The 24,800-nt window shown below is 38.0% G+C and overlaps 1 protein-coding gene across 1 annotated transcript in view; it reads right to left on the reverse strand.

Moving 5' to 3' along the window:
• The window catches only part of CNTN1 (contactin 1), a 155,702-nt gene that overhangs the window by 42,041 nt on the left and 88,861 nt on the right, over positions 1 to 24,800 (reverse strand). Inside the window, exons 2-9 of the mRNA XM_044422922.1 lie at positions 24,031 to 24,069; positions 14,042 to 14,168; positions 11,438 to 11,616; positions 9,213 to 9,308; positions 5,166 to 5,372; positions 2,236 to 2,332; positions 1,144 to 1,325; positions 532 to 656 (exon numbers count right to left, since the gene is read on the reverse strand). Coding sequence (XP_044278857.1) covers positions 532 to 656; positions 1,144 to 1,325; positions 2,236 to 2,332; positions 5,166 to 5,372; positions 9,213 to 9,308; positions 11,438 to 11,616; positions 14,042 to 14,168; positions 24,031 to 24,069 — 1,052 coding nt within the window. The remainder of the gene's footprint in view (positions 1 to 531; positions 657 to 1,143; positions 1,326 to 2,235; positions 2,333 to 5,165; positions 5,373 to 9,212; positions 9,309 to 11,437; positions 11,617 to 14,041; positions 14,169 to 24,030; positions 24,070 to 24,800) is intronic.

The raw sequence follows: 24,800 nt of genomic DNA on the forward strand, positions 1-24,800 counted from the left end.
CATTTATGAACACCCTTTTTCATCATAAATATTTTAATTCTTGTTTGTTTGTTAATTTATTTGAACAAGCACACCTTTAGGGCTAAAGGAGAAAAATATTTAGTTTACTAGGTTTAACAAATATACCAATTTCTCAGCGATCAGGATATCGTGTTTCAGTCTGTTCAAAATCAGAATAATTGCATAGCATGCTGTTTGGGAATAATGAGCTGCGCCTAGTATGGCAATACTGTGGATTTTCTGTTTGCTTGCTTGCTTTACAAGAAATATATTGCCAACAGATAACTCGGTAATGCCTCATTTATTTTTAAATGTGAGCCTGCTGGCCATATAGAAAATATGGATTGTTTTTACAACAAAATAGTTGGAAAACATCCAATCTAAAAACAAAGGATATGCTGTGATACATAGTTTATAAATATATTGTAAAAATATTTTTGCATGTATCAAAATCTGTCTCAATTTATTCATGCACTTTCTATTAACAGAAGAAAAAGTGTGGATATGACTCAGAGTATAAACTAAGCCTACCGGTAATCCATTTTTCAGCCATCGGATTGTTGGGAGAGGTTTGCCTGCAGCTGTACATGGCCAATGGAATTCACTGCCTACATCTCTCTCTGTATCATTAATATGCTCCACCCATTCTGGATATGCTAAAAGACACAGAAAACACAGCTCTCGTATTTTATCCATACTTAAAATCAGCCATCCACTTGTTCTAGTTGCCCTACAAGTGCGCAACCATGTTCAGTATTGTTGTTGTTGCTATGTACAATCAAGCTGCCTCTGACTTAGTGCCCGTCTGAATGAGTGCCCTCCAAAATGTTTTGTCCTTGACAGCCCTGCTCAACGCTTGAAAACTCAAGGCTTACGGTAGGCTGACACGTCATGTGAACCAGATCATTCCTTCTGACACAGGATGCTATACTCAAGTTACCATGGCTGTTGGCTATTAGCAGGTTTATTGTCCATTAATCTGTCCAATCCCCTTTTAATGCTGATATTTAATGCCATCTTTCTAACTTGTGGTAGCAAAATCCTCAATTTATCGATGCCCTGTATTAGAATATGTTTCCTTTTATCTGCTTTGAATTTTATCTGTGAAATATATTCACACGTGTGGAAAAGTGTTCTACCTACCTTGAACATAAACTTTTGCTGAATGTTTATCTTTTCCTCTGTGGTTTTCAGCTTCACATTCGTATATTCCTTCATCTTCAAACTGAATATTGAAGATCTTCAGGACTGCACCAGACATACTTATATCTGCACTGCTTGGCATAGGTTCCAGATACTTACTCCATCTGATCTCAGGAACAGGGCTTGAGTGGAGGAGGAAATGCAGCACATGTGAATAGAATTCCAGGATCTCTGGCAATCGCATCTAGGGCCCCTCTCCATGCATTGCGAGATGCTACTCTCCCTTTCTACTTAATAAAGCCACTCCCGCTTCCAAATTTCTCCTCACTGTTCACTTCTTTCAAGAAAGTCGGTCTTAAATGAACTGAACTCTCACGTTGCTGTTTTCCTGTTGCCTCTTAATGTGCTCCTACCACTCCCCTTAGAGCAATCAACTCCCAATCACTCCCTCCCCAGCTCCTCGTCTGGTCTATCAACTGCAGATTAGGCAGACACTGCTCCACTTCTAGATCCTGCCCAGGACCCCAAGAACTGTAAAACTGTAGCAAGGAAATGGGCTGTTGAAATATTGTACTTGTGATTCCCGCCATGAAATGGGAATCTTAAGGGGAATATTTTGGGTAGAACCACATATACCCAGGTGTGCACGCACACAAAGACGTACTAGAAGTATAAGAGATAATGTAAAGGCAGAGGGAATAATGGTGGCCTGAAACACCTTTCAAGTCAAAGCACAGAGGATGTTTGGACAATGTACCTTTCCAGTGCCACTGGAGGCAGATCAGGTCTCCTTTATGCTTTTCAGGGAGGAGATATCTGCAGCTCAAGGCTCACTGTGGGACAGGTGTGAACATCCCAACCACTGTGCATTATCTCATAAAATGCCAGCCTAGCTAAAGGCAGCAGCTGCAGCCCATTAAAAATGTGTACACAAAGCTGCTCTGAATCTGGGGAATGAATAAGATGGTAACACTTGGATTTTCTGAGTACAAAACACAGGATTATTCCTGATGACGAATTTGCTGCCAACCTTAACCTAGTTTAGCCTATCCAAACTTTGCCCATGTGTGAACTTAGTTCAAATATACTAACTTTCCAAGTGCAAAGCACTCCAGGGTCACATTTTGTCCTAACAGTGCATATGTGTCTTTGAACTTCACTCTGATATCTGGCAGATAGCCTTTTGAACCTATTTTGAAGAGAAAGATGGAAATAAATAGTTAGGAATACTTATAAACAACCTTTTCTTCTAGGAATTCAACGTCACAAATATGACTTTGTGACTTTGCTGAAATATCAGCAACAATAACCTGAAAACAGAGCATCTAAAACATCTTTTCAGTAAATGCTGGGCATTAAAACATGAAAGGAGCAGAAAATGACACATCAATGAAAATATATGTCCAAAAAACCCCAACCTGTTGCAGAACTGGGTGTAAGTCCATGCAGACAACCACTGAAACACATGTGCTATCCCTTATTTGTACCAGAAACATCCTAACAATTATTTTGCAGGATTACTGACACAACTAAGTCCACCCTGGGGTATTTTTGCCGTCCACATAGTATCCAGCTTTCCATAAGGATTTTGAAGAATTTGAGACACAATTCTTCACCACAGCATGATATATTTGGTTCATTTTAATTAAACATGAAAGGCTGCTTTGACATCCTTTCATTCTGTCCTTTATTTATCCTCTGTTTGTGTGAAGTGTTGCCGCTTCGAAAGAGTTACGCATTTATCTCGCAGGTAGAAGAGCACATTCATCACAGACATACTGCAGGCACTCCAGGGGGCCTAATGTCACCACTGCCTTTTTCTTTCAGGAGTTTCCAAATCCAACTGTGGCTGCTTCAAAAGCTAAGTATACATACAATTCTTTGCAATAACACACCCTCCTTCACAAGACTTGATTTCACTATCAGATACTTAGATACATTATTCACTATTTATTACTTTAATTTATATCCTGCCTTTGCCCCCCAAAATAGCATGCCAACAATAAAATCCAACTTTTGATCATATATGACACTATTTTGCCAAAAAGGGTACCCATAATGTGAACTGGCCTAATTTTCAACCTGCAGGGGAAGGGTTAACTGACATTTTGGGGAAATGGCTGCAAGTGCCAGGTGTTGATTCAAGAACACCCAGGCACCATGTTCTCAAGAGAGCTGGACAGTGCTTGGGAATGCAAAAGAAGAGATATTGTAAATTATCCTAAAGGACAAGGGAATTGGCTCTCCCCAAGAAAACTGGAGAATGGGCAATAATGACAAAATGATCCTTACCTGGAATATGTCATATGCTGTCACCCCATGAGCTACCTGATTAAGAAAGGGGGATAAAAGAAGGGGGCGGAAAAGGCTTGGGGTTCCTCTTCAAGGAGAGGTTCCTTTCTTGCTCTGCTGAAGAATGCTCTGCTAACTTGTATTTGAGAAGACTACAGCTGGTATAGTATTCTTTGTTTAGAGTTAAACAAGGGAAACTGGAGTCTCGAGGAATCTGATCGGTTACTGTGTTTGTGCTGCTCTCCAACTCCCCTTTCCTTTCCCTTCCCTTCCTTCCTTGTGTGTATCGTGTCTTATCTGTCCTAGTGGTTTTAGACCCACCGCACCCCTATTTGTTAGCCTTCTAAATAAAATCCTCCCCCCCACCCCCAACACTTCGTTTGTCGTGTGCTGAATTCAGTGTTTGATCCAGAATTGGGGACCAGGGAATCTCTGGGCAGAAGTTACAGCCCAGTGGCCACAGGGTGGTGGAAACTCAAGACTTCATTTCACTATAAGATACAGTGGTACCTCGGCTCAAGAACAGCTCAGTTCACAACCAAATCGGGCTGTGAACAAACATTTCATAAAAATTTTGACTCAGGTTGCAAACTCTGCATTGGGTGGTGGCCGCAATTGTGGCCATCTCCCTACCCCACACCCCAAGTGGGGAGATGGCTGTGATTGTGCTGGGGACAGTGGGGAGATGGCTGAGATCGTGCCCATCTTTTCTGCACGAGTGCAACTGCGATCTCGGCCATCTCCCCCCGACAGCATGATCGCGCTCATCTCCACCCGCAGCATGCAGGTATGATGGGCGCAATCATGGTCATGCTGGGGGCAGTGAGGAGATGGCCACTCTCGTGCTCTACGGGGAGGGAGATGGCCACAATCTTTGTTGTTCTTTGCCACTTTGTTTCAAATTTTTCTGATTAAAAAAAATAGTTACAGAACGGATTAACTTTATTTACATTGACCCTTATGGGGAAATTTAACTTGGCTCACGACCAATTTGGGTCACAACCAGAGTCCTGAATGGATTAAGTTTGTGAGCCAAGGTACCTCTGTACTTTGAAACATTATTCACTATTAATTAATTTAATTTATATCCTGTCAAAAAGTGGCATCTTACAATAAAACCCAACCTTTGGCAATATATGCCACCATTCTGCCACTTGGTGTGGATACCCATAATCAAATACAGTTTTAAAAGCACAACAATAAAGACAATAAATAGCACACACCCCGTTAAGCACTCCTCCAGCATTGGATAAGCTTACATGCCAAAGGCCTGCCTATATAAAAATATCTTTACCTGACAGTTCCAACCCTGTTTTCCATCCCCACCAAAGATGCCTCTGATGACACAAATCTAAAAGAAGGGCTTCCCCCAAAGATCTTAAAACCAAGGTGGGCATGTATGAAAGAAGGTGGTTTTTCAGGTAGCTTTGCCCCAAGCCTTAGAGCGGTATAGGTTATAACCAACACTTTGAATTGTACCCCAAAACAGCCAGGTAGCCAGTGAAGTTACTGTTACAAGGGAGTTGTCTGCTTGCAATGGCCCCAATCAGTGGTTTGGCCACAGCATTCTGGACCACCTGAAGTTTCCAAACATTTTTCAAAGACAGGCTTCTGTACGGAGGGCATAACATCGTTCCAGAAAAGATGTCACTAAGTCATATTGCCCACGGCTACAACAGACATTCTATTGTAACAGAAAGGCACACTAGCAGGAAATACGCAATACTTACGGTCTGCTTGAGGAATAAGTGGAATGAAACTGCTGAATACACTCTTAGTGATTGAGTTGCTGGTCACAAAGCAAGAGTAGTTGCCTTTATCTGATGCTTCAACTTTAGCAATGTAGAGATTGCCATTGGTTTGTGACACATATCGCCGCTTATCCAAAGTGATGAATTCTGGGAAGTCGTTCAGAACCCAGCGGTAACTCAGATCATCTAGAGAGAGTAAAACAAAGTTTTAACTAAAATTAACACAGAAAACACACATATATACACACACAGAGGGAGAGTGAAAGAGGGAGAGAGATCTCTTCTAAGCATATCACTATGAATAGAAAAGGAACTGATTTACTCTGAGATTAAAGTTATTGATTCTCTCAGTCAGTGTGTCTAAGAACAGAAGTTCTCCAACATAGTAAGGCAGGGATCTTACTCAATTTACCTGATTTAGCCAGAGATGTGAGTGAATTGAATCTAGGGTCAGAAATAGACAAAGCGTGTGTTTTGTCACTAAGCTATGACATTACTACATATTGTAACAGAAAGCTGCTAAAATTGAATATTGAAGAAAGGAGCACAATTCTCTAAGTAAAATTGTGCAGAGTAAATTATGATGTGAGGTCCTCCATGCTATACAATTATTATTTGTAACACAATCAGATTTTGCAAAGCACTGAATTGCTCTAGCAGAGTTGATGAAACAAGCCAGTATATGCTTTCTTTCCAGGGACAAAATTAAGCAGCTGTAGCACTAGAAAAGTATACTATCCCTATAATAATAGTACTGCCCTGAGAAGAAATGTCTAGATCCCATATAGATTGCACCATTGGTTCATCTACTTAGTATCATTTGAACTGAGTAGAAGTTTCCTAAAACTGAAGAAGGAGCTCCTTAAGTTTGTTTCCTAGCCCTATCTGGAAATGCCGAGGATTTATCTGAAAACTTTCATATGCAAAGCATTTACTCTGTAAGTGAATCGTATCATTTTCCTAACCAGAAAGTTAAAAGGGAATTGTGTAAGTTTCAGTGAAGATACATAAAGTTAGAGGCATTGCCCAAATATATAGCCTGAGAATTTCAGGCTGCTGAATTTCAGACATTCAAAGATTTCAAAGGCACTGGGAAGTAATGGATATGGAAGTACATTAAGAACTAACTTAATTATTGCTTATTCTTGTTAGTCCCCCCCATAACATGCATTCTCTAGAAGCAACATTATAATTGCGTTTTAAATAGTTTAAACAATTTAACAATCAAATTTAAGAGTGAAATCTACACCAGCACAGAGAATAACAACAACTTCACTCAGATAATGGATTCGAATAAAGAGTACCAAAAACCTAAAAGTCCCCATTGAAACAGAGACTAGTATAGCAATATAAAGCTTTAAAATACACTAAAATAAAGAAATGTGAATATGAGAACTTATGAAGAGCCATACTGGTTCAGGCATATATTTAAGGTACTTATGGTACTTAGCCTTCTTTAGGTACTTAAGGTACTTAGCCTTCTACTCTCATGCGTGGCCAACCAGGTGACCCAGTGAGAAACAAACAAGCAGGACATGAATGCAGGAGCACCCTTCCCAGCAACTGGTATGGAGAGGCATTCTGACTCTTTTATGGGAGGTAAGACTTATTCTTCATGGCCAAGGATTGCCTCATCCTTCAGTAAGCTTAGTTTCTATGCTAGAAACCTGCTTATTTTAGAAATGGATGGGAACTGTTTCAGAAATGATATGCTGAAATGTGGCTTCAGGGCAGCATTTAGCTGCATATACATACATGTTGATTCATCCAAATGAAAACCTGAAAATTTATATGGTACAATGTGAATAAGAAAGTGCTTTCTTGTGATTCAGAAGCATTTCTCAGCCCTGATCCCTATATATGTATCATCCAGGTGAGTAAAACAAAGAAAGAAATACAAGTATATGCATAGAGGGGGGCACATATTGATCTTTTGGCTTGAAGTGGGAAAGGCAAGTTAATAAAGGGTAAGGATCTATATAACTGATCTGCAAATTCTATTCTTTCTATTCTATTCTATTCTCTATATTGTATTACTCAATGTGTTTGGTACCCAATAGCTGAGGTGAACAACAGTAATAAATGCAATAAAATACAATACTTATTGAAACAATAAAACTTCATAAAACTGCATCAAACATTGAAAACAAATTTAAAACCACATTTTAAAAAATAAACAGCTAAAAACAGACCATACTGCTGGGTCTGCAGAAAAACAACCAGCAATACTCCTCACCCCATCCCCCATTTGCTCTTTGGAGTCAATAAATGCCTCAGCAAAGAAGACAAACTTAACCCGGCCCTGAAAAGAGCGTAAAGTGGTAATGGCTATCCTTGGTCAGCCGATCACCATTATTTGGGGGCCATAACAAAAAAGACCCTCCTCCTTGTTGCCACCAGCTAAGCCTCCCTTATTCCATGGCATTCATAGTAAAGCTTCAGATGTTGAACATACTGTCTGGATACCCAATGGATGGATGGAAGGGGCCTTCTATCAGGTATTGTAATTGGAAGCATTTATAATCTAATCAAAACTAACTTATGATAATAGTTTATAATAATAGATTTATAATACAAAGTATACTCCAATAAACTTGGGGATAGGGGGCAGACATAAAGGTATACATGGAAAAAATATGGGGACAAGCAGGCCTTTGGTAGGGTACTGGAGATGTGCTTTTTCCAGTGACAAAATTCTGTCAGTCGCTAAACCACTTCTTTGAGTAAATGGAGTTGGGTTTAAAATGATATATCCCCGCTAACAAGAATCACAGTTCAGTCTTCTAGCAATTCCCTGCCCTAATATTAGCTGAAAGGATTTGTTTTCTGAATTAATTTGTTGCAGGCTTGCATATGAAATGATGAGTTTAGAATTGGTAATTCACCCAAATTCAAGAAAAATATCATGTCTTGACCCAATTAATTATTGTCTGACTGATAGACTTACAAGAGCCTTCAATAATCAGAACATATTCTTTTCTGCTTTAGCACACACATTTGTTTTTAGATGAAAGATTTCCACCAAGATCAGCCCTAAAAGTCTTCTGCCTGTATTAGCAGATAAAACAGCTGCCAGACATCTGTATTTTAAGGCAGGTGCCAGGATTAGCATGTGTTTGACCACTACACTGGACAATGATCTGCCTCAATTTGAGGCAACTTTCTATGCCATTATGAACTCAGGACAAGCTACAGCAGGAAGGAAGACTGGCAATGAGGGTGAAAGAAAAATTCCTCAGCATGCTGCTTAGGTGGAACTGGTTGTCTGTGTCTGCAACGGCAGGGGTTGCATCCTTTAGCCGAAACAGCTACATCAAGAAACAACATGATGCGGAAAAGAAATGTCAACCCTCGGGCATGCTGGAGACTATAAAGTCCATATGACAAATAGAAGTTATGAACTACCCTGCATACAGGCAGATTAAGGGATTCGTTTTGATGAAAGGCCTGTTAACTTCCAACAACTACTGGGCTGGGTATGTCCATCGAGAGAGTGGAGCTAATGACTGCTTCTATTCTCTCCCAGCTCCATCCCTGTTAACAAGATGTCTCTGACCCCTCTGAACTCTCCCTACAAGATGACAGCAGTTGCTCCATGGTTCTGCCTGCCTCTTCTTCATTTGCCTGCCATTCCACTCAGCATAGGTTGGCAATTATACTAGTTCATCTATGGAATATACTTCCACATAAATGAATATAGGATTTCTGCTAGGAAATAATAGACTCTACACCTCGTTTGTATTTGAACCAAAGTCCTTCCCAAGGGTATGCATGAGCATTCAGGAAACTTGATCAGGAAAGGCTTTAACAACAACCAAATGCAGTTGGTCCTTAATCTGAGGAAAACCAACCATACTCTAAGGACTAAAAAAAGTCAAGCAGAGAGGTCGATCTGTGCTTTTCTTATTACAGGGTTTAAGCAGCTTATGTAGCTTATACAGTCATATTCAAAGTTAGCAATTTTGTAATCGTATTAGCTTCTATCCTGTTCTTTCAATGAAAGTTGAAAAATGTGAATTTAATTACCTGGATAATGAGGTGGAGGGTCACAGAGGAGGACAGCCCCCACACCTTCCCGTACTTTTACTGCATGCCTTTCTTCAGGTGTAAATGGATATAAATCTATTCAAGACAATAAATATGTGTTAAACAATCATAATATAATATGCAACTCATACTAGAGAAATTAATACACATATCAAATGGAAATTTGCAGATATATAATTATATCCCTGTTTTACTCCAAAATAAATTCATGATGAGCAAAAGCAAAACCCCAGATTAACTTTTATCCAATTTTCTAATTCCAGTTTCTAGCAAAGAGGATAATACTCACTTTTTAAAAGGGCACTAGTGCCTTTATACTCTAGATAAAAAACTTGTGGCCTACTCATTCTTTGAGACAGGACAGAAGGTGTTCGCTAACAGTGGGAATATAGGCAAACCACAGGAATGATTTGTCTGGAAATACAAGGCTTTTAAAAGATCCTATAAAGGCCAATACAACAGTCAGGACTTTCACTGCACTGGCTGATGAAACAGACTGCTCCCAGTGCAGACTTGGAACGTCTGCTAAAGCATGTCAAAGAATCAGGAAGAAGCCTGATCATACGGAATAGCAAGAATGGTTGAGTGGCAGCAAACTGGAAAAGCAAAAAATGGTTGAGCAGTGCAGTGGCTTAGTTTTGGTTTGTGTTGTGGATAGAAACGGGCAAAGGCCCATTAGAAAAGGGGCTCAGGGTTCACTCAAGGCATGGAGAAGAGGAGGTAAGGTGGGTTTCAGATCCCAGTGGAGGGCTACATGCTAGCATGTCCATGAAAACTTAGTTTTGATGGTCCAGAGGTTCCATGAGTCATAGACACCAGCTGGGGGGATGAAGAAGCTTGGCTGAGAAGTGCATGCAGAGAACCAATATGCATTAGGCCGGCTCTAATCACTACCTGTTGTTTTTATTAGGTTATTGAAGCTTCAGCCTACAGAAAATTTGTTATAAAACACTCTAATATTCACAATTATAGCACCCTACCATGTATAAAATGTTCTGCTATCTCTCCAGCTCTAGGGACCAGAAGTGCATTTTTTACCTGCCAAACTTTAAGAAAATGAAAACGAAAAGAAAAGCCTTATACCTAAGTAATATTTTTAACATTTATTTTGACATTTGGTTTAAGATTTAAAAGGTGCAGGAGGATTAGGTTGTCATTGTAGAAAAAAGAATTTGCAAGCATTTGCAGAGGCACTGCATGTATATTAAGTACAATAATTTTGCATATGTTCCAAATTGATTTGACAGCAGCCATGATCCTGGTCTTCGGTAACTGGAAAGGGTGTGTCTCCAGTGTATATTTTCTAGCAGCAACAGTGATTACAATTATCTTTTAATTCCAGTTTCCACATCTAAAGTATTATTTTCATTTAAAATGTGGGGGAGAAAAAGGCTAATCTCTCCATACAAATACTTTTCATAATATCATTTCATATTTTCCGCTCTTGAAGGAACCACTAAAGTCCATGATATTTTGTTAACATCTTCAAAGTGAATACTACTAATAATGGACCATCAAACAATGTTTTATTTTCAAAATTAGCTTGCTGACTTGTTTCCAAGATCTGCTGAAGTGGCAAATAAGCATTTACCATGGATTATGCCAAGATTATGCTTTAAACCATAACACTATTGTAGGCGTGGGATTTCCATACTGCAGGCGGGCAAGCTTGTGTGAACATGCTAATGGACTGAGAGACAAAAGGAATTTCAGGGCTTCCTCACAAAATGATCATTTATATCTTTCAAGAACAGAAATCAACTTCTGAAGAAGAAGAGTCCCCAAACTGTACAACTAATAGAAAGCCCAGCAGACAGGATTTTTATAAAAATGTACAAAAGGAAATTAGGGAGTATCTTGCCACAATATAGATGTTTCCCCCCTTTGCATGTAGCTGCAGAAAACAGGATTGGAGGAGTTTTCTGCCAGTGTGCATCTGCACATGGCAGAAAGGAAATGGTTTGCATTAGAATGGAACCAGCATGAGACACGGATCTATTTGGGCAACTGGAAGGATCACTGTGGACACCTGACATTCCACCATACATGCTATTTTCCAATCTCTCTTAAGCCAATATGCCAAATGAACAATGCAGCCAGCCAACCCAGGACTTCAGCAGGAGAGGGCTTACACACCAAGCAACAAAAAACAAGATTGATATTTTCACCAGTCGAAAATAAATAAATAAATAAATACTGCTTACATCCAAAGTTTAAAGTTGCTTCCCGGCTCCTTATAGTTCCATGTATATTGTATGCTATACAAACATAGGTTCCTTCATCCCTTGATTTCTCAGGGTTATTGATTTCCAGGTTACCTCCTACCATACTGTGGTGCTCCTTCGACATTTTTATATCAACATCACGATTGTTGCGTTGCCACCTATTAAGAGGAGAAGTAAACATCCAAATATCTGCATTTTGCTATCTCTGTCCAGGTGTTATACCCACATCATGCCCGAACAGGACACATAAAGATGGGGAAGACAAGTAGGGCCAAGCATCTGACCCCACCTTCGGTGTTCTACATGTACCAGTCCCAACTTCTCAGTCCCCAACTCCCTGGGATGAACAGGGAATCCACAGGGGTGGCAACATCTATCATTTGAGTACCCCTCATAGAACTGGGAACCATAATAAAGTATGGATCCCACTCATGTGGAAGTTCAAGTGAATGCAAGTAAAATCCCTCTGAAGTCTTCTCTGCTTAACACAGGGACACTGGGGACATGGGTAGGTGGAGGCTGACACGTGTTGTGCCATATTTCTTACTCATGAGTATAATGCCTGAATATTATAGTGACTGCTTTAGTGCCTTGTGACTCCTGCACCAAAAGTATGACATCTTATTCCTAAAGAATGGATGTGAGAAAGTCTTGCAGTACAGAGAAACCTGTGTTCCTCAATGTGCAATCAAGCACTGGAAAGGATGGTTTCATAGATTTCTACATAGAAAACTACATAAACAAAGGTGGGTGTCAAGGAACAGATGCATGGAATCTGTGAAGCACTGCTGCTGATATAGAAATGCAGTTGTGCTGGATGGAAGAAGACGGAAACTCTCTGCTTCTTCAAAATGTATTAAACAATCCAAACTAAAATTGAATATTGAAGAAAGGAGCACAGTTCTCCAAGCAAAATTGCGCAGAGTAAATTATGATGTGAGATCCTCCATGCTATACAATTATTATTTGTAACACAATCAGATTTTGCAAAGCACTGAATTGTTCTAGCAGAGTTGATGAAACAAGCCAGTATATGCTTTCTTTCCAGGGACAAAATTAAGCAGCTGTAGCACTAGAGAAATATACTATCACTATAATAATAGTACTGCCCTGTGAAGAAATGTCTAGACCCCATACAACAAATAGCTAATCATCATCATCATCATCATCATTCATCATCTTTATTCTATTCATGTATATACTATAATAAAGATACATTCTGAAAAAGCTTCATAAACTGATATATTTAACTAACATTCAACTACAAATGTTAAAAGCATAAAACACATTATTTTCTCCAGATTAGGATCTGAAAAGTGATTAAAATGTTTATTAGCCTGGTATGATCTCTGCTTTTGAAGAAGGAATGTGCAGCTTGACTTCCTTCTGAGTAAAATGCATTTGTTCTGCATCATTCACCAGCAGAAAAGCATCTCTAGCATTTATGCCTGTGCACCACGAAAACTTATAAAACTGATATAATACTTTCAGTTGTGGCTTATACAAGAATAAGGACCGTATCCAGCATGAAACAGAGCATAGATGCGGAAGTGAAATGGTGTTACAGATATGCCTTGAGAATGCTCATTTGATGGCAATATCAGAAAGAGCAAGTCTGAACCTATTTCTTCCTTCTTTCTCTGGGCTTATGTCAGTATTGACTAGTTCATGCAACCTTTCAAGCCTGTATGTAGGAACCTCACTTTTCGGTCAGTCAATACCAACTCCCAGAAACTGAATTTATTACGATTTGGCCCTAGATGGTATTGAAATAGAATGGAAACTGGTTTCTCGAATGTCTAAGGACTCAAGATCATGCTGTATTGCCTTGTACCAAGCTCCTTCTCTTTCTGGTCTGGAAGAAATGGAAAGTATAATCATTTTGGCCACCAGGGGGAGAACCTAATTCAACTTTCCCCACAACTTTCCCTAATTCAACTTTCCCCAAGTGGAAATTCAATAAATAGATAGATAGATGCAAGTAGATTAATTCTGAAGCAAATTATTATTACCTCCCTTGGAAAGATCATACTGAAATCCCTGAATCACCATAGAGTCATTCTTTCCCATTTTCTTTCTTTTGTAATAGAATGCTAACATATTCCCAGTGTCTTTTCCTGTTTCTTACAGGGTCAGATCAATACATATGCACTTATATCACTTATATCAAAACTCTGAGTACTGTTGCATCACCTAAGCAAATCCATGCAGAAGTGGGCGAGAGATGCAGATTATGATATATGCAGTCCAGCACATTTTACATTACATTATAATTTCACATGATCATTTACCTCACTAAAAATAATAGTATACAATTTAGATGTGCCTTCCTAGATATATATTGATACTTTGTAAAACAAAATCTCATAAATGAAGTTCTTCTGAGTGCTTTGCTTCTGATATTTCTCTTCTTTTCATAACTACCACTGCAAGTGTTGCGATTATTCCCATGAGGAAATGAGCAATACCAACTTGCCCAATGCTATCAAAGTAATGCACCATGGCTGCATCTTTCCAGATCAAAATCTCAAAGAAATGAATGGCAATTTCTGTACATTTGTCAGAAAGATCAACAAATGTTACTTGTAAGTAGGAGTAGGGATTCCTCTGGCCCTGCAATTCATCGAAACTCTTCCATCTGGAGATTCTTCTGGGTAGACTGTATCAATGGGCTGTTCTTCAAAAATTGGCCCATAGCCTTTTAGTTCATCTGAAAATAAATGAATTAAAATATCAGGAAAGTGCATAGCAAATGCACAGAATGGAAATGCCTACAAATTGTATAGTTTATTTTAATAAATCAAAAGAGTGAACAGTTAAAGCAGCGACAGTTAAAGCTCTAGTTTCCAGTTTACTCCTATAGATTTTCAATGTATCTCCCATTAGAAAAGGCTATAAACTACATAAAATTCCCCTTAAGGCCACGGGCTCTCTGTGGATCCTGTCAACGATGCTGCCAAAGCTTCTTGTATAGTCCACCAAATAGCTACCAGATGGTGATGACATCTGTTTTGGGTCATTATGAACAGTAACACTGAAGTTAAAAGCTTAAAAGGGTAGGTTCGTTTAGCAGTCTGCTTAGTCACCCCCCTGCACCCAAAGCTCCCAGTTGACTTTTCAGTTACCCTGCTGTGCAGGACAGCAGAGTATTCCCAAAGCTTGGCTTTGACACTTGAAATGAATCTAATGTTTAAAAAGAAAAAAGAAACATGTGCAGACTTTATGCCCTCTACACTAAGTAGCCACAGCCTGTACCTGTTCATCTAGGCAAGTGAAGACAGGTAACTTTGTGCAAGTAGAGCAACTGGCACATTTTAGTTTAGAAATTTGAGTCCTTCAGAAAGCTAAAACAAGCTAGTACAGTCATACTAATAAGATGCTAGTAATGTCTACTGAAAATGAAGTATGTTACTTGTGTGGTTAAAGCATGAAATAAAGCCAAACCATGACTTACAGGATCATTTTTCTTCCTTTAAAAATCTATGTAAGATATATTAATTTCCAGTGTACTAACTAGCAATTTTCTCCAAAGCATAAAATGTCACTGCCTTTAGGTTAAATAAAGTAAATATTATCTAGTTTTTAGCATTATGTTTTTGTGCTTGGAGTAGTATAAACATTCGGTATAAATTTGATTGTGTTGTTTTTGAAAAATGTGATTAACCTTTAAAATTATATTAATACACCAGATGGTTGTGCCATCGAGATTTCCTCTGATCACAGAAAACAAGCTTTAACTATATAAAGATTTTAAAAAACAACAAGAAACCCCTGTAGTCATTTTGAAAATGAACTTTCAAATCAATGAATGGGAAGAGTGAATGGAAGACATATATCAAAAGCTTAACCCATACTTATTGCTATTATCTGTATTTGGATATCTCAGATTTAAAAAAAAATCATCTGTTTTGGAGAAGCCCTTTTGAATAGAATTTTAAAGCTCTGAAACTAACTTCTAATTATGTAATACATTTCCAATCAGATATTTAACATAGCTAACCTAATTTTATAACTATAAAGTTTATCAAAATCAAAATATTCTTTGTACGACTCACAAATGCCTTGCACTTATATACAAAGAGGCATATCCTCACATTCATTTGGAGTCCTTTACTATATTCATACCTCAAAAGGCAATTCTATTTCTAGTAGAAAATATATTCATACCAGCAGAAAGTAACTTGTTATCATCAGTGCTATTGTCTAGTCCATTACATCTTCTGTATCACCAGTACCATTAACTTAAACTGTGATGACCAGTTTGTTCTGGTATTCCTCATGCATGTAATCACTGCTAATTATGTACAAAATCGGCATTTGGAACTATAAGCATCACTTTTAAAGAAGTATCACTAATGTAATATGAGATCAAAAACGTATCTCAAATGCTTCTAAACACTTTATGCTGTTGATGCTACACCAGAGCGAACAATTGCATGTGACAATTACAGCAATGAGGAAAAAAATGCTTGAATGCTGCCATTTTGCCTAGCCTTTTACTGGGCTAAGTGGGTGCACTCCTTTAACTGCCATTTCCTGTAAATATAAGACTAGGAAGATAATTAACTAAATATGATATTTATTTGATGTGATTTTATATTTCTTTCTTTTGGCCCTTTCCTTATAGGATAACAGCACGGGCTAAAACATACAGTAATAAACCAGAATCATTTATTATTCAGTATCTAAGCCTTCTCCAAAGTAATTAAGATAGCTACAAAACATATATTTGACCTTTCTTCTAGATAGCAATGTCACACATTATTGTGACTAGATAATAATTTCACTCTGCAGAGAAACGGCAATGCAACAGCCACCTTCATTTGAGTCAATTTATTTTGCCAGCTAACAAATTAAAGTGGGCTTGTATATAATTTAGTGCAGAAAATCAATTTTATCCATAAATAAAAGAGTAAATAAAGTAATGGCATGTAATTTCATAACCCTGTGTAAATGTGAAGACTGCGCTCTCTCCAGTGTCACCAAAATTTTACAATGTTTGGTAAAGATCTGTCTTGTGCCACAACATCATTCTTTGATCCTTACACTCTTGCTTATTATTATTATACCCCATGTTATTCCCTATACCCCAAGATTTATACCCCATATTTTTCCTTACAACGAACTCAAACTGGCTTACAAGAAACTCTTCCTTCTGCTCTGTCTTTCCCCACAACAACAGCCTTGTGAGGTAGGTTAAGGTGAGAATCTGTGACTGGCCCAAAGTCACCCAGTTAGCTCCAAGGCTGAGTGAGGACTAGAACCCAGATCCCCCGAGTCCTAGCCTTGTCCTGTGGTCTTGTGCTCTGACTTGAGCAGATGATCACAATGCCCCATTCAGCTTCTCCCAAGGAAAGAGAAAGTTAGCCCAAAAATTACAGATTAGAAATATTTTCCATATTCAGGTCTGCTCTATATGCTCTTCAGTGTACAATTCCATAGCACCTGCACCAGGAATGATTGAGGAAAACATTTTCCAGTGAAGCTACACTGATATCTTAGGGGAAAGTATTATGCTGGCCATATAAAGTAGATTAACCAAATTATATTTATGTAGATATCTATTCATGCATATTTACCTAACTCTTAAGCATATATGATTAAAAGAAAGATTAAGGGTAAAAGTTAAAAGAACAATTTATTATTGAAAGCAGGGAAAGGTGGCCTTTAAAATAAGAACACATACAGAACATGTGAAATTAGCAGAGTCAATGAAAGTCAATCCACTCTACTCCTATAGCCATTTATGTGCAGGATTTGCTTACTCCACTGCAATATATACCAGGGATGAACATTATAAGAAAAATTGCTGCTCTTGCTGTACAAAGGTTCCAACACATGCAAAAAGGGCTAGCAAAGGAAATCCTATCACATTGTACAGCTGACTGCCTGTAGATGTAGACTGTGATTAACTGCATAAGGTCTCGTCACTGAGTTGTTCTGATAACAGAATCATAAACTCAGCAGAATGTGGTTACCTACCACTATGCTGGCAGAGTTCCCTTTTTTCCTTAATCAGCTGCTCTTTCTTTTCTTTTCTTTTTTCATTCTGCATGTACAGTGAGAACATTCTATCCATGAATCCAGTTCACTGGACCTTGCCAATTGTCTGGCTGCTTTTTTGCACTTGTACTAGCTATGGAAATTTGATAGCTTATGGAAGAAAATGTGACAATTGGAGAGAGAAGAGTCAGTCATTTTAATGCTTCTTTCGGCTGAAAAAGCTCTCCACTGTGATCCTAAAGATTTCACTATGATGGAAAATCAAATGAAAACAACAAGGTTTTCTTCTACTGCTTCTGGTTCTATCATACTGTATTCCTAGCCATAGATTAAGAACTTAAGAAGAGAAGAAGAGCCATGCTGGATCAGACCAAACGTCCATCTACACACTGACAAAGCAGCTGCCCACAGATCCCTCAAGCAGGGTGCAAGACCTCCTCCTGCCCAAGCCCCTCAGCAATTGGTGAATGCAGGCATGCCAGCTCTGGTAAAGGAGGTAGCTAACAAGGCTATTTTGCATACATAGACAGGGAATATTTGTTAGCAATATTCCTTTCCTTTCCATGTGTATTGCATGCATATATTACTCTAGTAATAATCAAAATTCATACCAGAACTATATGAATTTATATGAACTCTGATCTCTACAAAGGAAATAGAGCTTCAAAGCCTTTAGAAAAGCCAGGGTAGCATTACATAAAAATGACATATTTTTATTTTTTTAAATCCCTATAAAATTTTTACTCTTTTTCAAGCTTTCATTGCTGTATGCCATTTAACTTATTTCCCTGCTATGAAGATTTCTTTTCATTTGCACTATAGACACACACACACAAATCTGGCTGACAACTATCAGTTGAGTAAACTATGAACAACACTTCCTGGACAGTATACAGAGGATCTTTCAGCTGAATCTCTCCACTTTGGACACTACATGCCAGTAATTAAGAGGATGTTTGCATTTGAAATGAAGCAACACTTAAATTAGGTCACCTTAATTGAAAGAATACAAACAATGTTTTGTGAAATTGTTTCCTTTTTATTGCCTTTTTGTTTTCATCCAGTCTTTACTTTGTGAACCAGCATTGCAATTATATTATATTGAGTAAAGAAAACATATGGAACAAAATCATTGCTTAGGATGACAAATAATTTATTAAGAATATGAATTTTATTCTTAGAGAAAGCCACCATGCTTACTATATGCATCAGAAAAAAAGATTGTGAATACTTTTCCAGGGGTATGTGTGTGTGAGTGTGTGTGTGTGTTATTTTAATAAACAGCCCCACATTTATGCTACAGATGCATATCCTTTTTGTAACACTTTAGCAGTCATGACTTCTCTGGGGAACTGAAGTTTTGTGATGTTCTTGCAAAGAGATTTTCTGCTCTCCAGAACTTCTCAGTGGCATCCAATGCTGTTGCAGTACCAGTGCTACTAAGACCAGCAGAAACCAACACTAGTCTGACATCATTCCTCTGAGCTGCCACTGGTTTATACCAAGGGTTCCTAAGGTTTCTTGGGAAGAAAGAATGGCCATTAACCCAGGGAGACCCTGTAGCTGAGGCTTGCTCCTAGAAATAGCTCTAGTGGGACTTGCAACAAAATGTGGTACACCTGTTCAGTATTCCAGTCAGGCCACCATTACTGCTTTCAGGTGACTCTGCTCTGTTCCCCACCCCAATGGACACTCAGCATTCTGGAATCACTGAACATGCTGTCCCCAACTGTGATGAGGTGAGGGGTTGTCCACTGATTGTTTTTTACCTAATTTATATTTTAATTGTTGCAAACCTCAGGGCAAGTTTTCTCAGCAGCCCCACTCTGGCTATGCAGCCATCGTAACTCACCCATTGTTATATGTTTATGAAGATACTTCGCTGCTGATCATGATGATAGATTTTCTATGGAATAAAGACTTTGAGAATTTTAGCCCAGTAATATTTTTGTTGCAAATATTTTTATTTCTTCCAAGTAATGTTCTACTCTGTACATTCAATGAATAGAAATAGTAGCTTTCCAATATCCCTGTTTATATACCTCTCTAAAATCCTCTTCCCCATACACCAAGAAGGAGAAAGCAAGTGGTGGAGGCCAACTTCAGGTTACGTAAATATATCCTGTGAAGAACAACATTCCAAGTACCAGTGTCCACACATACTGCAACACAACTAACTCCTCTGATCCATTTTGGAAACCAATTTGGCACTTCATTCCATCATTGAACACCGCAACAAAAGTAAATATTTCTTAGGAGCAAACAGAAAGGTCTAAATTTAGCCTGTTTGTAATAACTAACTACTGGAATGATATCTGCTTGGAGGGGAGACCACCTGGAAACTGCATGTAGCCAGCTTGAGTTCTACAATAGGAGAAAGATGGGATATATATATAATAAATACATGAAAGAGTAAGAATACCAACGTATCTTTACATGAGAGAGAAATCCAGAATGTCTGCCTTGAAACTCATTAATTGCTTGTGCAAAAACTGGATCTTAGTAAGAATCAAAGGGGCTCTTCATTGGTACAAACGTGTTCTTAATAAGAATCCAATCATCTGCCATCTACCATTTCAATGTCAACTTTGTCAAGTATCATTCTTCTTGGTTCTGATGACAATGCTGTGAGAGAACATTGTCTCTTAGCAACATTGGTTTGGATACAATGGGTATATATCATATTGTATGATGTATGATATCATACAATAAATTTATAAAGAATAAGGACTGTTTCACTTGGTAAAAAGCTGTGAATCTTGACATATTTTATGCACTTCAAGCGGAATTTAAATATAAATTTCAGCCTCCACTTCACAACAAAAGTTGGAAAAAAATCCATACAGACTTTGTTATGGTTGTTGTTAATGTGTGGTTGGTTGCTCTTCAAGTAGAAAATGTCCTATTTAGCATTTGTTAGGAAACTAACATTGACCTCAGTATTGCTTCCAGACAGCTTTAAAGGGACTGTCCAAAATAGCATGAAAAATAGTAACAGTCTGACTTATCTACAAACAGATTGAAAACTCTGTGTAATTCTTGAATACCAAAGCACATACATATATTAGGAAAATGTACTCTAACATGTCAACCATGAAATGCTGAAATTGCATTATGTATGGATTTTCAGAGCATTTGACTCCTTAAAAGAGAGGGAAAGAGAGAGACTGCATGCATCCATGTGTGTGTGTACAAACACAGAGACACATAAAGAAAGCTTCTGCTATCTATGATTTTTTCTCATAAGTTGAAAACAAAAATTAATAGATTATAAAAATGATGCAAAATACATACTGGACATCCTGCAGAAAAATGAAAAATAAAATGCTACCAATCAGTTAAGTTTTGAACTATTTTCTTAAGTATTCAAGAGCCAACTGCCCCTTTATTACCAACTAAGTAATTTGCTGCTTTTGTTCACCTTTTCTAAGAGAAAGTGCAGTCTGAGAAGCCATATGTCAAAATAATGGATGTAAGTGAAGAGGACTTGCAACAATGATTTATCCCCGACACAAATAATTATTGTTTTTCTAGCTACATGTTGAAGACAATCTCTATGTATCAGGTGCATCAAATCATAGACTTCTCCTGACAACATTTATGAGGTTTTTCAGATTAACTAGAATCAAAATTTATACTCAGTGACCTTTATTTTACTGTATTCTTGTCTAAACAAAGGAACTTTGGTCTCTTTTATTGTGGACTTTTATATAAACATGTGTCTAGTTAGGATACATCCTTGAATCAGGGGAGGATTATGGATTTTGCATCTCTGAAGACATGTAGATCTAACATTTTGAATTTGTAAAGTATAATTTAAAGCTCAAGGACACATCTTTGTCTTTTCAGGCTTAACCACAATGTATACTTTCACTGAAGCTAACATTAATTCTCAGTTCAAACATTATGAATAATCAGTTTTGTTTTTTGTTTTTTTGTAAACCCTGGATAGTCATGAACAAGTGGAGGTAAACAAGCATGCATTCACTCCTGCTGCAAACAGGAGGGGCTAAACAAACCAGGGATGCCCCATTTGTTTATCATTATGTCCAAACCTGCCTTCGAGTTGCTAGCTGAGAAACAATCTATAGCTGGATGACACCCATTCACAGTTACCCAGATTGTAATACCCTAGGAAGTCAGGACATGTGAATCAGGGCTTTTGTGGGTTACTTTTAAGCAAGGTTTGTAAACCAGCTTCAAACTCTCTTCTTTGAACTTTGGTTTAATGTTGATTTAAAGCTGTTTTGTTTGTTATTTTGGGGGAAGACTTAACACTCCATCCTTATTTGCATATAATGACATCATGGGCTGGGTATGGGCCAGTTTGGATGATGGGGCAGCCCATATTGCTTAATTAATCCTTGAGAGGTCACAGTCTGTGCAGCCTGTCATTGTAAAAAGACAACTTCCAAGTGGGAGTTTCTGTGGTTTGTCATGTGTGAACACAGCTAGGCAGGGTTATTCAAGGATGAAACAGTAACCCATTGCCTATTAATACAACTCTTTGTGGCAGGCTGCACACAACTGCAGAAGCCACAACAACCCATTGAAAGATGGTGTGCATCATGACCCCTCAGGATTAATAATCCACAATGGGCTGTCATTTCATCTAAACCAGGTGTATAGATTATAGACAGGTTATCACTGAACCTTGGGTTGTAATTATATGCGAATCATGCACTGTGATATAACTAGATTGCTATTCTAACTCAACAACAAGTACCACAAGAACAACCCACAGCCCAATGACAACTTTTACTAGTCTGAGTTGTCAATACATGCAAACCTGGCCACTGAGGTGAAGACACATTACTTGTGTCTCAGCCTCAATATAGGTTCCAGTTCACACATCTGTTAGGGACTAGTGCAGCAGCAGCCCAGATGGATCAGCAGTTTGACTTGGAGAGATGGACTGGTCAGCTTGAAAGCTCCCAGTGTCACCTGTCTACCCCTAGCCCCTGTGATCTTCCTTAGGGGACTGCTTGGGAAAATCTGCATTGCACTAAATTCTTCCCTGTCATTCATGGGAGTGACGTGCAAACACAGTTCTGTACAGAGAATTCCAGAATATTCACTACTACTTAAAAAAGAAATCCATCAAAACTCTGTATTGCCCTTTTTATCAATATAATACATTTTTCTGATGTCAAGAATAGGTGTCCTTTATCATGGAACTATTTTGTTTTCTTCTTCTTCTTGAAGCATGTTGTCTGCTAACTACCTCTGATTTCAACCAAGCAGTTTCAAGCTGATTCTGTATGAATTTCAGACTCCTGGGCGTTTCATCAGTTAGACAGTCTGAAGTGTTCTAAATAAGGAGCAGAGCATTAGCTCAGGACAGTGCATACCATTCCTCCTTGGAGATGGTACCAAATACTTAAATGTACAGAGACTTCACTATATCACTCTGATTTAGAAGGACTGTAGCTCAGTGGTAGAACACACATTTTGCATTTAAAAGGTTCCAGGTTCCTTCCATCTCCAGGACAGAATCCTAATTGGAACTCTGGGTGTGTTCTTGGGGGTGCTATCAGCCAGCATACCCAATACCAAAGGTATTTATGGTATAAAGCAGCCCATATATACCTGAAAATTTTGGAGTTTTGACACTTTTTTTTTTTTGGCTATTTCCTTTGTTTTTGTAGCTACTGATTTTCACTGCTTTAATTATGGACTGTGGGTTTTTCACCCCAGTGCAGTTCTTGCATAATTTTTTCTTTCCTCTGCTCCCAGGTATTTGATAGAATGTTTTTGTTTTTTATCTGGACTTAATGGTTTTATTGCCAAACATTTTAAACCTGTTTTTAAGCTGCTTTTTAATGCTAGAGGTTTATATTAAGTTTACTGTAACTCACCTATAGGGCAGTAAAGAAATGTAATGAATGAATGGATAGACAGATATTTATTTATTTTTATTTATTTTATTTATAAAATTTGTATGCCATTCATTGCTTGCATCTCTGGACGGCTTACAACATAGGTCAAGATAAAATAGATAAATCAACAATTTCACTCTGGCTGCAAATCAATAAAATACCAACAATAAAAACCAGTTGCCATTAAAACATATTAAAATATTGATTAAATAAAAAGGTCTTGACCTGGTGCCGAAAAACATATAATGACAGCACCAGATGGACATCTCTGGGAAGCGCATTCCATAGGGCGCCACCACAGAGAAGGCCCTCCTCCAGGTATAAACAATATTTTAATTGTTTATTGTTCTTATGAACCTTTTTGGGAACAATTTAACCAACAGACAGCACATGGTGTATATAGGTAAATAAATGACCTATATACACCACTGTATATGGATCATCTGTAGCTTCAGGATACAACTGGATAACTTTTGAACTTACTAGAGCTTACTTTTGAGTAGACTTAGAATTGGCATATTACTCAAGATAAAAGGATTTCACATTTTAGTATTTTAATTTTAAATCCTTTTTTAACAAATAAAATTGCTAGAGAATATTTATTTGCTTTTTTCATTTCTATACTTTCCAAAAGCCAAAGCTCTCTATATCATGGAACAGTCTTACAATGCAAACTGAAGAGCAATGTACCTCGCACATGAACTGTCAGTCCTTGGATAGTATCACGTACTTCAAGCACAGTTAAGCAAGAAAAAAGAGAAAGAGAAAGAAAATTACTTTTTGAAGGTCTTCCAAGATACTCTTCATGAACAGCTATTATCTACAAGTGTCAGAAACTGCTTTTGTAGGAATGCAAGACATGCTGAAGATTATTGTGTGAGTTGGCAATCATTCTATATAGTATACGTTTCATTAGCAGGGACACAATACAGATGATGGCCAATCAAAAACTGCTTCACGTTGATTGGAGCTGACCTCATACTGTCTTTCTCCTTGATTACCAAGATTAAGGAGGCAAATTCAAAGTGCAGAGTTTGAAGAACATCCATGCAATAGCTATGTGATGTTTTGTACTTACAAGAAACATACAAATCAGGAGCACAAATCATTCATAGTCCCACTCATGTTAGAAAGGGAAAACAGGCAGAACAGCATTATTCTGTAAATTCCTAATCAGAGAAAGTCTGCACGAGAAAGTGGGCAAACAAAAAAGTGCTATGATCATATTATTATCCACATCGTACACAAAAAATTGTGCTAGTTCTGTGCATTTTGAAAAACATTTCAGGTACAATCCTATGTATGTTTAGATAGAAAAACCCTACAACTCCCAAGCTATCCGAGCCAAGAATGGGTGTTATAGGCCATTTATCCATCTAAACATGCACAGGGTTGTGCCCTTAGATTTTTTTTTAAATTAAGAGAATATTTTTGGTACACAAATACAAAATTGAACCAAT

Source organism: Varanus komodoensis, unplaced genomic scaffold (genome assembly GCF_004798865.1).
Source record: "Varanus komodoensis strain SLA01 unplaced genomic scaffold, ASM479886v1 scaffold13_1, whole genome shotgun sequence".
Taxonomy (NCBI): Eukaryota; Metazoa; Chordata; class Lepidosauria; order Squamata; family Varanidae; genus Varanus; species Varanus komodoensis.